The sequence below is a fragment of the Pomacea canaliculata genome, linkage group LG2 (genome assembly GCF_003073045.1).
Source record: "Pomacea canaliculata isolate SZHN2017 linkage group LG2, ASM307304v1, whole genome shotgun sequence".
NCBI classification, from domain to species: Eukaryota; Metazoa; Mollusca; class Gastropoda; order Architaenioglossa; family Ampullariidae; genus Pomacea; species Pomacea canaliculata.
The window spans coordinates 5,978,326-5,992,067 of NC_037591.1; the positions used below are offsets into that span (position 1 = coordinate 5,978,326).

General features: G+C 36.9%; 1 protein-coding gene across 6 annotated transcripts in view; it reads right to left on the reverse strand.

Moving 5' to 3' along the window:
- Window positions 1-13,742, reverse strand: part of LOC112557374 (anoctamin-7-like) — a 41,782-nt gene that overhangs the window by 410 nt on the left and 27,630 nt on the right. For 5 of the 6 annotated variants that reach the window (XM_025227181.1, XM_025227179.1, XM_025227180.1 and 2 more), the window contains 14 exons: window positions 11,661-11,797; window positions 11,166-11,334; window positions 9,631-9,796; window positions 8,638-8,728; window positions 7,537-7,694; window positions 6,723-6,805; window positions 6,016-6,153; window positions 5,495-5,690; window positions 4,505-4,616; window positions 3,448-3,725; window positions 2,673-2,878; window positions 1,972-2,111; window positions 1,636-1,726; window positions 855-983 (listed from right to left, as the gene is read on the reverse strand). In XM_025227181.1, the coding sequence (XP_025082966.1) occupies window positions 855-983; window positions 1,636-1,726; window positions 1,972-2,111; window positions 2,673-2,878; window positions 3,448-3,725; window positions 4,505-4,616; window positions 5,495-5,690; window positions 6,016-6,153; window positions 6,723-6,805; window positions 7,537-7,694; window positions 8,638-8,728; window positions 9,631-9,796; window positions 11,166-11,334; window positions 11,661-11,797 (2,094 nt within the window). Of the gene's footprint in view, window positions 1-854; window positions 984-1,635; window positions 1,727-1,971; window positions 2,112-2,672; window positions 2,879-3,447; window positions 3,726-4,504; window positions 4,617-5,494; window positions 5,691-6,015; window positions 6,154-6,722; window positions 6,806-7,536; window positions 7,695-8,637; window positions 8,729-9,630; window positions 9,797-11,165; window positions 11,335-11,660; window positions 11,798-12,680; window positions 13,739-13,742 lie in introns of those variants that run through there. The other variant, XM_025227184.1, reaches the window with a different exon arrangement.

The window sequence follows — 13,742 nt, forward strand, 5'->3', positions numbered from 1 at the left end:
TTTGAAATGTTCATTGTGATGGTGATTACAGTCAACAATCCCAGTTTCACTTGGTATGTATGTACACAGAGGCTATTTGTACGCTAGTGATACTACTAGTGTTTCAGAATGATGCGGCTCACATCCTCACTGCTGAACAGGACAGGTTCAATCTTTGCCCAAGCTGATTTATGGGTAATCTAGAACCAGTAAAGAGCATGGTAAAGTAATTCTTGTAGGTGGTCTTTCATCACATTTAACTGCTCATTGGCACTGTGGTCAAAAAGCTAGAGACTGATAAATTGAGCCACATATCTAAAGTAATGGATAAAGTTTACATGCCGACTGACAGAGGGGCTGGGAAAAGAAAATGTCTTTGCATTGTGTTAACTGCTGAAATGCAATGAGAAGCAACAAAATGGCTTTACACCAAAATTTCAAATCAAAACACTTTCATCAGACGATCTCATCTATTGCCCACCTGCAGTAAATCAGCTGGAAATGCTAGGTTTTGTCAATGTTGAACAAGAAAATATTTCTACTGAGAATCAAAGTTTCATCCATGAAGAAGAATTGCTTTTATCTCCATCTGTTTACATCTATCCTGTAGTGAACTCCACATGCAGTGAAAGAGCAAAAGTTTAGGGTGGAGTGTTAGTATTAGTAACTAGTTAAGTATGGATGCCAATGAAATTTTGGACGATTGGATTTACAATTGGATAGCACCTTTAGGTAGGATTGCCTTACAAATTTCTATAAAGACAATGGATCAACTGATGACATTACATTGGTCCAAATATGTTCTACTGGGACCACTAATTTTTTTCAGAAAGTTATACAAGATAGTAATTTTCCTTTTAGTTCTACATTCTTACCAGGAACCTGTCTGTGTCTGCCAGTGCCTGTTTTGCCAAGTACTGTTCACGTTTGATCTTAAGCTCCAAGGCTTTTGGAATATCAGGGACCATGATGTCAATCAACTTGCTAATGCCAAACACAACATGCTGTGAAAGAGAAATGTAGAGAGCTATACAGTCATAGTATATGCCAAACTTTTAAACTTTTCAGATCAATTGTGAAAGCTCGTACTCTAGTACATCAACAAGCTACATGTTTAACTGAAAAAAATAATAATCCATGTAAGATTTTGCAAAGCACTTAAACTACACTTTTGTTTGTAGTAAATCTAATTGAAATAATGAGTAGACCTGTGGTCCATAGTCATAATGTTTGCAAAAAAAAAAGTAGGTCTGAAATATGAACATAAAAAAAAAGAACTTAAACTAAAAGCAGACAAAACATACAAAATATATAAACACTGCACAAATAATAGGTATAAAGTAGTATTTATTTCCACATCTGATTTTCTGTTAAGAATGTCTAGTTGAGCATCAACATTAACTCAGCCTAGCACTTAGAGACTTTATTTTTCATCTCTTTCAGGCAGGTAAGCATCTGGTTGGAGGTAAAAAAAATCAAACCTGCATTAAGGGAGGGAACTACAAAAAAAAAAAAAAGAAGGGAGTTTTTTCTCTTTACAATACAGACCAAAGCATTATCAGGTATATCCTGAAAGAAGTGCACATATTTATACTCAATTCTGTGACTGAATTAAGCACAAACACAAAGATTTGCTGATTATTTATTTATGCTCACCTCAAAGAGGATAACAAAGCCCAGACGAACAGCCAGAAGATGCCAGTAGAATATATTATAATCACCATTTTCATCGCGGAAATCCCGATACCTACACAATCCATAATTTATCATGTGACTGAATAGTTATTGGATCCTGACAGTGAGGAAACTATTTCTTTTCCCCTAAAACAGCTAGAAGCCTTTACATTTTTTGGAAAGAAGAAAACTTGAACTTTGCATAAAAGTAAGGAAAATCGCCTTCCGCCCTTCCCTGTGTTTCCTGGCAAAGCCATCACACTAAGAGGGGTAACTGTGATTAGTCTTTCCAACATCACATAATTGTCACAGTTATACCTGCATGTTTGTTGAAGTCCAGAGGTGTTAACATTGGCATAGGCAAGTGTGAAGTTAATGTAGCCATGTAGTGACCAGTCATAGTGATACTGGTACAGAATCTTGGGGAGAAATTCTGAGGTGAAGGCTATCAGGAAGGCCTGCAAGATCAGAGAAGGAAAGAAAAGGTACTAGTACCTTTGCTAGGCAGCTCCTAAAAAATTAGCTACATCTTGTGAAAAATTCTCACTTTCAGTTCAACATCCACATGCAGCTTAATCAACATCTCAGAAAGCATTTAATGACAAAAAAAACATTTTACTGTATTTTTTCTGCATAAAAAACACCTGCTTTCAAGCTAAATTTAAAAAAAAAATGCATTTGGGTTAGCCTCTAAGTTATTGTTTTGTATGAGTTTACTGCTTAAGAAGTTTTGACACTGTTGGGTGGAATTTCAAGGAGTTCACTGGCCTTAAGTCAGTTGGTTTCACATGAAAGGAAGGTAAAGCCCTTTAGACATCTGTGCTGTAAAGGTTCAGTGGTAGGTTAGGTTTGGGGAAGTGAGAGGGGGCCTTTGTTTTCTTTGTTCATCTGTGTTTTTGGAACGTAGGAGGAGAGGCAAATTCTGTAATGGTCACAAAAACTCACACATCCAAAAACAGGAGGTCTGACATTAAAGATTAAAAAAAAAAATCTGCTATTGCTAAAAAAAGATTACATACATTGCTGATGACAGCTATTTGTGCCAGGGCATCAAGAATCTGAAACCATACTCCTATATTCTGTGCCCTCTCTGCTACAGGCCTACGGGTTTCACAGACGAACTTTTGGGCATCTAGACGAATTTCCACCCAGTTGTTCAGAAGAGCAAACAGTGGAGCCAATGGGAAGGCAGCCACAAAAATAGTAATGAAACCAAACTGTAAAACTGTAACAGAGCACAAATAATAAAGAAGCCAAACTATAAAACTGTAAGAGAGCATAACTGACTTTAGGCAATGAAAGGGCATGTAAAGGCAAAGTATCTTCTCAAACTATATCACTGGATCGTTCAAGTAAAAGCAATTATTTACGCGCATAACTTCACCTTGCTGGACACTTGTTGGGTATTGCGCCATTAATTGAACACTTACTACTAGGTTATGTTCTGTGTTAGTCAAGTTAAAGCAATGACCTCAACATTCATAAATGGTACACCAGTTTTATACACAAATGACTAATGCACTTTTCCCAGTTGACTCAGCTGTGGAATGTTTTGAGATATGTATCTTACAAAAAGATAACAGAGTTGTTTGTTCACAATTACACTTTGAAAATAATTTTTTATTCTGTTAAGCCTTGAAATAGTCATGCGACCAAACACATACTACATTTATTAAACAAGAATTTGAAGCTTTGCAAGCTTAAGAAGACCTGAACTAGGAACACTCATTTCATTAACCAAACACTTCTATGACAGAAGGCGAATGGATAAAATGCAACGAAAAAAGTACTAACCTATTTCAAGATATTCCTGGAAGAGGCCCTCGTTTTCAATCAACTCATAGTCCTCCTCCCATCGTGTGAGTTTCACCACTTTCACAAGCCTTACTTGCCATCGATGCCAAAGCCCTTTTAACTTGGGCACAATGATCTCCTGTGCATTGTTAATTATCTGCTTGCCAATCATAATCACACCAAGCTGCTGAGCCAGCTCAATCAAACAACCACCATTATTGCATTCTTCTGACCTCAAGCCAAAAAATCGGTTATAATGTCCTGGGTAGCCAACAAACCTAGGAAAAATAAAAGTATATCACGGTAAAGACATTCAGATGAGGACACAATTATTTCATAGCACTGACCTGCTGCAGACTATTAACAACAATGTCATAATTTAAAATTATATCTATATATCTTCTTTTTCCTATTCACCCCCAATGGAGCATAGGGCCGATATATATATTGACTTTCTTTCTCTCTTGCACATACCCCCCCCACCACCACCACCACTTACAAAATAAGTGAGATTCATCCTTAATTGACACATGTACATCTTGCTTTGTGTGCATCAAACAAGAACGAAATTCCCTTATTTTGTGGCCAAATTATCACAAAGATGACGAATTGGTTGAACTGACTAAAGGCAGTGGATGAATTGACTCTGGGCTGTGGTCAAATCATCTATGGGTTTTGGTCATGGTCAAATCGAACTCATGCCATGATCGCATTGACTGTTGGTCCCCGTCTTAACTTCTTTTGGTGGAGCTGGGCTGAAATCATTTTGACTAGATACATTCAGATGATATTTTCGCTCTCTTTTAGATAAATTTACTAGAAGAAAACAAATAAGCCTTTTTGGGGACAAAGAAATTTTATAAATACCTAAAAAAGCTTAGTGGAAATCAGTTTGTCCCATTCTTGCTTATAAAAGAGTTTTGAAGAATCTTACAATTGCAGCAAAGACAAAGAATATGTTCAGCTCTGGGGAAAGATCAAAATCAGCAAGTGTTAAACATCTGTGAAAATATCATGGCCAAACTAAAGCACATACAACAGCCCTTAAACTTCTCACCTGCCTTTGAAGAAGGCAATATAAAAGATTGAAGAGTAGAAGTTGACAAACTGGAAAATGAACACCTTGAAAGTCAACTGATTCTCAAATTCTGTCTGCGTTCGATGCATCTCTGCAATTAAGAAGAAAACATGAAGAAACTTTTTAATTCATCATATCACCCTCTCACCTTCTAGGCAATGGTGGATAAAATCTATCTTGGAAGTTATTTGAACAACCTGTAAAGACAAAACTGTCATGACATCTCATTTAGGCATCACCTTGTATAGTCTTTTTTTATTGCTAACCTACAAAGAGGCAGCATTTGTTTTAAAAGCGAGTAAGGGGGAAGTTGTGTTATGGGTTAACACAAACATGACATTCTGTAACCTCAGTTCCATTAAAGTGTCAAATATTCTGTGAACATGCTACTAGGAGTTAAAGTTGTTTGTTTTAACTCAAGAAAAATCGATCACTGTAGGGTAGGAAGTGGTGTATTTAAAAGCTGATTCAATTATCTTTCATTATATTCCTAAACACACTGTGCCCCAAGTGTAACTATTATGACTCTTCATCATGCCACATTAATGCATCAGCAATTGCTTGCTAACTTCCCATCTATCCAGTAAGTTAGCATCTAATGTAAATGGTACATGAGCTATGACAGAATCTTTCACGGCAGTGGATTTTCAGCTGTAACACTGTTGAAACAATATTAGATGAATTGAACATATTTTTTGCTGCCTTGATGAATGGCCTTTGAATGGTCCACTTATGCTGCATAGTTGTTTCTGTAGACAAATTACAAGTTGATGCCCCAGTTGTAGATACAAGAAAAAATATTCCTTAAAAAACTGAAAAAAAAAGTTTTCTGTCCTATTTGAGCTGTCAGATGATCAGCAGAAAACTAATGATCACAAACGTCTGTCATGACCCCATTAAAGCAATGTTTTGACCCAGTGACCTAGTTTTAATACTGTCATTATTCAAAGCAAGTCGTCACTTACTGACCCCACTGAGTCAGTTTTAAAGCAAGAGTCTCGTAGACACGACCAATGGCCATGATGATAAGAAGATTGACAACAGCAGCTGACGTAGAGGAGATTATGGCAGAGCGAGGCCTCAGATCCTTGTTCTCAAACAGCACCATGTTGATGACCACACGATACATGATCACAGCAATAATAAAGATGAGGACCAGAGTTATCTGGGAACACAGAAAACTTTTGGTATTCAATGTGCCCATAATATGCATCTAGTTTTGACGCTACAATATTAAAAGCAAATCAAAAAAGGTCTAATTCTTAGGCTTATATTGAGGAAGCTATTGTTCCAGGATCTAATAAATGCATACAGACAGCAGCTAACATTCACAATAAACTGAAAGTTGTCAAGCATCCAACTCTAGGACTTCAGCCATAGAACTCAACTGTCTTATATCTTTCACCAGCATTGTGCATTGCAATTACTACATTAACAGATAAAATTACAATCAAATGATCACAATAAAAACCACCATAAAATATCCTTACCATAATAATGATTACTCCCATGCCAGTTAAGATTCTGGGTAACTGTTCCCGGGGGTCAAAGAATGGCTCCTTAGTACCAGTGATGGGATTCTCTCTCAAATCACAAGCTTTAGCAGCATACTCTGGTCTAGGACGTTCCTGGAATTCCAGCATGAATTATGTGTTGGTGCACTTCATATATATATATGTAGGTGTTTGTGTTTTTCTATACAGACTGGACACCTCAAAATCTCATGCCCCAGCAAACAAGCAAATACTGCCATCCCTAGCTTTTTTCAACAAGCTCATTTTTAACAAATTAACAAATTATTAATAAATTCTAAAATTTGCACATTTAAAAAAATCTTTACCAGGATTCTGAAACTGAAGACTGTTAAAACCCTTTCTGGTATTAGGAGAAACTCATCTCATCCAGTATACTCCATAGATAGCACTTAAGCTTAGATATGAAATCCTGAAGAAAATCGATCTATCATCAATAAATGAGCTCTTTCTTTAGATTGGTTGATGATTCTTCAGCCCAAAATTTTCAAAATGACTGTGAGCCCAACTGTTGGTCACCATCTACCACTCATGCCCTTCTGGTATTGGTGTTTCAGTACACCAGGATTAGTTTAATATTCCTATACTGATCAAGTGAGCATCATCAAAAGCTCTTTTTGGTAGGACGAAACTGTTGTGGAGACTATTTAGCTACACTGACTCACCTCTTCCTCATGAAAATCCAAGCAGTCCCAATGGTGAGCCAGACTAACACTTTTTCTTTTCCAAAATTCCAGAAAAGTGACCGCTGCATAAAGATTGACAGAATTAAAAATGCAGGTGATATGCTATGCTGGATACTTCCAAGTTTGCTGCATTTCAAGCAGACAATGCACAAAAAAACATATAGGATTCATTTATCTTAAAAGAATTTTGCTGTCACAATTCCTTCATGGTGGTTGATCCCTAACCCTTATATCCTGTCTGTGCTTACTTCATAGTCAGTCTCTAACCCTTAGCTCCTGTCAGTGTATTTGCTTGACAGTCTCTAACCATTAGCTCCTGACTGTGTGCTTACATCATGGCTGGTCACTAAAGCCATATATTTTATAGGTCACACACATTTTCATTAAAAAGAAATTAATGAAAAAATACATTGTACTCTCAAACTAGTTATTTTTTGTGGTTGCAGAAATAAAGAGGCAAAAATGACAAAATGAATAATTTATGATGTGTGTTTGCTATGCCTGTGCATGGGTGTGCATATGTTTTGTGGGTGTGTGAGAGAAAGAGATTTGAAGCTACAGTCCATATATAAAGAAAACAGTTCTTATAAAGAATTCTCACTATCCTTAACACTCAGGATAGAAAACTGTCAGGATGATCAATCCTGTAACCAGAAGGAACATCTGAAATAAGTCACTATAGTTCATGGACAATACAAACGGATCGCAGAACATTTTGCAAACTATAAAATTTTATCCTCATCAAAAGAGTTTCATCATTGAGAATAGAAAAAAAATCATAACCACTACTGACCCCAAAATGAGACAAAAACTGCATAAAACACAGTGCCAGGATGATCAAAGAGGTATGCAACTTTCACAAAGAAGCAGACGTCAGACAGACTCCAGTACTCCCCAATATCACTGAGAGGACACATGACGTACTTGTCTTCGCTTAAGCACACCTCAGTTCTGCAAATACCACATTGTAAAGTTTCCTACATTAAAAAAATAATTGAAAGATACGTAAGTAAACATACAGTCAACGCAATAAGACATGAGCTACTATTCCTTGTTTTGAATGGTCAACTCTAAACAACCTTGTACATGCATTATTTCATGTTACAGCACAGGCACACATCTTTCTATCTCTTCCTCCTTTTCTCTCTCTCTACTCTTATCTCTGTCACCCCCATTCTTAACTCATTACAAATTCCTAACTCCTTATAAATAAAGCAGTTTTTGGTTGGCAGGTAGGATCAGGCACTTGAAACCTATGTAAATCCACACCATTTGTACAATCTTCATGAAATTTGGCAGGAATATTCTTACTGATTCAGTCATGGACTATGCTTGGTGAACATTGCTCTGGCTCATGATTATTTTACATTTATTTCTATCGAAAGACCTGGTAGCTACAAATAAAAAAATACTTTGCAAAAGAAACTGCCACACCTTTACTATGCAGAACAAATGTAGACATCATAACGTGACTGTGAGAGAGCAAGAAATAGACAAAGAGTAAGCAAGGGAAGGGGAAGAGAGAATGAGTGACTTACATGGCAGCTTCACTCAAGATGTCATGCCAAACATAAGCTGTCATGTTAGGAAAATGACATCAAGAGTACAGTATTTCACTTTTTCATTGCGCTGTGGTCGCACAGAAATAATCTTGATTCAAATGAGAGGTCAAAGGTAGACCATTAAATCATAGCTGGAAAAGCCAGTGAGGAAATCAAAGCAAAGCTGGACACCATGGTCAGTAAAGAAATAAATACTAAATGTTGATACAGCCCTATTATTACATTTTCGCCATGAACAAAATTTAAATTTGGTTCCATGGGATGCTTACAAGGATGAAAATAAGACAAAAATAATAATTATTTAAAATTGAAAAATGATGTATGAATACCACGCTGGAATATCACTGTTCATTGTGAAGACTCCATACAAGAAGACTAAGATGCCCACAAAGGAAGCAGGGATAAGCCATGCTGTGTACAAACCTTCAACAAAAGTGGATCTTCATTAGTAATAATCATTCTTATAAATCCTCTGATTCTAGCTGGAAGCTGTTTACTAAACATACCACATAAAGAATAAATATATACATATGCACACATGCACAAGGGATTCCTTCTACTAAGTATTTTTGGAAAAGATTGTTTTAAGTTGAAAGTTCCATGTGTTTATGTAAGTCGTAGATAGTAAATGTAAGACATATTTATGACAAGTAATAAACCTTATTATTTTACAGAACTTCATTGTGTTTACAAAGTGTCTATACACATGTGCCCCCCACCACCCACACACACACAGACACACAAATTCATTACATTTAAATATAAAGTAAAGGTCATTGTTTAGTTGTTGAGAAGTTAGGTGACCACACTTTTCTCAGGGTTAGCTTTTAGTGGGGCTATGTCCTTTCCATCACTCCCTATAGCCTTCCTGACCCTCTATGGAGTAAGGGCCGCTAGCTTTAGTGGGTTTATGTCCTCTTTCTCACTGCCTATCCTTCCCCAACCCTCCATGGAGTCAGGTACTCATTACTAACAGCTGGGTCAAATGGGTTAAGTTCACTGTGCTACAAAGGTATCAAACTGGAGCACCCCCATGATTGTCATTGCTCTAACCACTTGGCTATCAACTCCCCATTCTGTGTAATAATAATGACAAGCAAAGAACCGATCGACGATCAAAAGCACTGTGTTATGACCCCATTCAAGCAAGGTCTTCAGGTAGTTATGATAATGTTATATTTCTGCACCAACAAAGCCCATGCCACCTGTCCCCACAGAGTCAGTTTGATAGCCAGTGCTTTGCAGACACCGGCAAACAACTTTGGGAGGAACTAATTATGTACTGAGTAACTAGACAAAGAAATAGTCAAGAATACATTATATACCAATCCATGCAAAATAGATGCCAATTTTCTCTCCAAAATACTCCCGAATATGATCCAGCGGCTGGTACTTGTACCAGGCTCCCCATCGTGCCCAGTAGTGGAACAACACCTGCCTGGGATTCATATCTTCAGGATGTACTTTGCTGTCAGGTAGTTCATACGGCCCCTGTACAAAAAAGTATAATTTTAGGACACATAATGAAACATAAATTTTGTAAACCTACATCGCAAAACATACTGGATTTGAATGGTAGGATACCTTGATTACATGAAAAAAAAACCCACATCAAATGTCTGAACATGCAAAAAACAACTGAGCACCACTGAAGAATATGAAACTTAATCATCATGGAAACCACGTTATTTAGAGATTTTAGCAACTGACCAAAGGCAGCAATTAAAACAAATGGCATGCTCTATCCACCTATTTTATCTCTGACATTCGCAAAAGTTTCCCATTAAAAATCTCCACATAGATTTAGAACACTGCATGGTCAATGTCAAATATAGTGAACAATTTGCATTCAAGTACACAACATAAAATGCAAATACTAGGTGAGGTAAAAGAATGATGCTCCTAGAAAAACTTATTTCAAAGTCAGATATTTACAGCTATGTATGATTATAAATTGAAGGCAAACAACTTGACTGAATCAGTTAAGACCTCTAAAGTCCACAATGACTATCAAAGTCTTTGATGTAACAGATAAATCTAGAAAGACAGTCTAAAACCAGTTTGCAAACTGATCAGCATAGCTCTCTGTCTTTTGCTGTCTCTCTTTGTATAGTCCTTTCCCTTTATCATAAGTTCTCCTTCTGTTTGAATTTGCTTTCTCCTACTTACATATAGTTTAAAATGAATTGTACATTTTTGACACAGCAATACTGACTTACTTAAGGCAGACAGAACCATACACCTGAAAGGCGTAAAAAGAAGGGGTCCTAAAGCTGGAAAAGGACAGCAGGTACAGGAAAAACAGAATGAATGACAAAGATCTTACACAGAACACTGAAAAATGAACTACCAGCACAGCTAACATCTTTATACAAAATTTGCTACAGATGACTTGCCAACCACCTATATTCCACAGCAGCTTGCTCAATAAATGAAGACAGTCACTGCATGTTAGACCATACAAATGAGTGACTTTTGCTTCAATTCTACAAAAAGCAACCTTCCCTGGTATATTAGGTTTCCATTTCTACTAGGGTGAATTTTCCAACCACCTTCCCTGGTAAATTAGGTACTTATATTTCTGCTGGGTGGATTTTCCTGCCAAGGGATCTAGGAAATTTCAACCTGCAACATTCTATTCTACAGTCAAGCACATGAATTACCTGATTAAGAAGCCCCAATCTGGCAATACCATTGTATAAAAAGAATGAAACAAACTGATCATCCTGAAATAACATGAGTACTATAATCTCAAAACAGATACCAAGATGACTAGTATAAATGTTCTGAGAAATCAAGAAGAGGAAATAAATTGAACGACCCCTGCATAAAGCCTACTCTCACCTAATTTAGGACTTACATCATGGAGAGGGAAGGCAGCCTTGAAGACTTCTTCATCCAGAAGCCGTTCAATGCCAATCTCTGCCTTCTTGCGTTTGCCATATATAGCATTGGAGAGGATATGGCTCACAATCTGATGACGCTGCACAGGGGTGAAAAAGTTCTCATGGTCGTCACTGCCCAAAAACCTGCAGAAGCCAGTCTTCACCTGAAAGGCACTCTCAGCAAAAAGTACTGTCTACTGTCAAGAATGTGTCTAATTATCTAGAAACATTTAGCAGGTGATGCTGCAGATCTGCAGGCTGCTAAACAGATGATGTGTTCACTTCATGCTTGAAATACACAAGCACACGTTAATATCATCACAAAAATTGTTCATTAAATCAATAATATAAACCATGATGCCACTAAAATAGGAATGATAGAAATTTATGGCTGGAGAAAGTGTATCAAAACCTTATAAAACTTAAAAGACTGTAGGAAAAGAAAACACTCAGCATCTAGTGCACTGCACCTTTGAAGTTTGGAGGCCTTGAACTGACAAGTGTAGTAGTCCAAGGGCTGGTTAGGCACCTCTTGTGACATCAAAACTGGAATGTGCAATGTCTGTAGAACCGTTTCTGACCAGTTCTTGGTGGGATTAGGGTGTGCCTGACAAAAACAACTGCATATAAGCCAGCAACCTAATCTTCTGTTCTGTACCTTTTACACTGTAAGCCAGGGTATCCACTACAGACATAAGCCCCAAAATGAAATAAATGGAACTATTGCTATTATTAAAGCTATTACAGCTGTTGTTCAATTCTCTTTTCTTACAGTTTGCTCAGCGGTTGCTTTAAAAAAAAAAGGTAGTTACTTGCATAGTGTATGAAATGGCGTTTACAGATGTTTAAATTACTACCTTCTCTTTTAGCTTTAGGTCTGTAGATTTCTTCTTTCTTGGCATTATTTGCCTTCACTCAACAATTTTACCATATCATTGTAACATCCACTAAGAGATTTTGTTAAAAGATCAAAAAATTCAGCTTTTTGCTATTTATTAAGAAAATACATACAAAACACCAGTTATGTGTGGCTTAATGTTTTGCTGTTATTAAAATTGCAAACCATGCAGGCTTAAATATATTCACCAACATGCCATGCAACCAAGAGCTAAATCACAAAAGTAGCTTAGGTTTACAAACCACAAAGATATCCTAAATAGCACTTATGCAATGCCAGGATCTTATTCTAAAGCCATGCCATATGATATTAGGTTATCATGCTCGATATATATATACACACACAAAATGCTAAATTTCTGTCATCGATCTGTACAATGGTATCCTTCTTTTTAAGCCATGTTGTAATGTGCCACAATCACACTGCTGCATTGTGAGTGAAAAATTATGTTTGAAAGAAATAGATCCTCAGCATCCTTTTAAAAATGATTCATAGCTAAACAACTGCATCAGCATGCATCCTTCTGACTCCTCTGTGGGACACCTTTATGTAACAAAATGTGTTAAAATAAATTCTGTATCAGGCAAGTAACCTTATCATTCTATGATCAATGCTGAGTGATGTCCCTTGATAATATTATTGGCTTTATGACCATCCTTGCAATGCAGATCATCTTGAAATGCTGATAGCCTGCAACACAGTTTTTATGTACATCTATGTGCTGATGGAAGTTATGTGCATAAAGGCATCATTCAGCAAGGCAATTTATGCCAGTCTCAGACTGTAGGAAAGCCAACTTTTCATGGACTCGTGCATAAAATTGAATCAGGTTATGTCTGGGTATTCTGGAAGGGATCTAGGCAATCTGCCTTCATGTCACCAATGGGAAAATTTGATCTTCCCTTAGGTTCTGTGTAACTAAGACTTGCAAATAAAATGTTACTGCAAGAACAATGAACCTAAATCTGGCCACTGTGAATGTATGTTGAGTGGGTGCATGAAAGTGTGTGTATGTGTGCATATGTCTGCATGCATGCACATGTATATATGAATGCATAATCTATTCTGGCATTGGCAGACAGTATTTCTGTGGAAGACAGAGGAGCAGAAAAATCCCTAAAAGAATGCAACTCGAGCATACTCCATAACAGCCACACAATTACTGGTAACCAAACTCAATAACATGTCTAAAATTATTATACTAATATCATTAATGTTTGGCCCCTTACAATAAGGGACAAATAAACCAATAAATGGATAATTACCAAAGCTAAATCTTAAACAAAACATATCAAACAGGAATGCTGATGGAGTTAATACGAACACACAACTTTGACAGGCACACCTGCACCTTTGCTAACAAATGGTTTCTCCACCAGTAAAAGAAAGCAAAAAGGCACTCTTATGTAGTCCTTTCTCCAATGCCACTAAACAAACTACACAATTTATAAAAGAGCAGATGGTCAGAGGAAAATGAAGCTCTTCAGTGAAGAAGAGGTTTAGTACTTCACATATCTTCTGATTTTCCCTGGTTTCTCTCTGCTATGTTCATGAATTTTTCAAGTTTTCAAATGTATTTTACATGGAACATCTAAATGGCACTGGAGACTGGATCTGCAGATGCAAACTATGTGACAAAGCAGTCAACATGCAC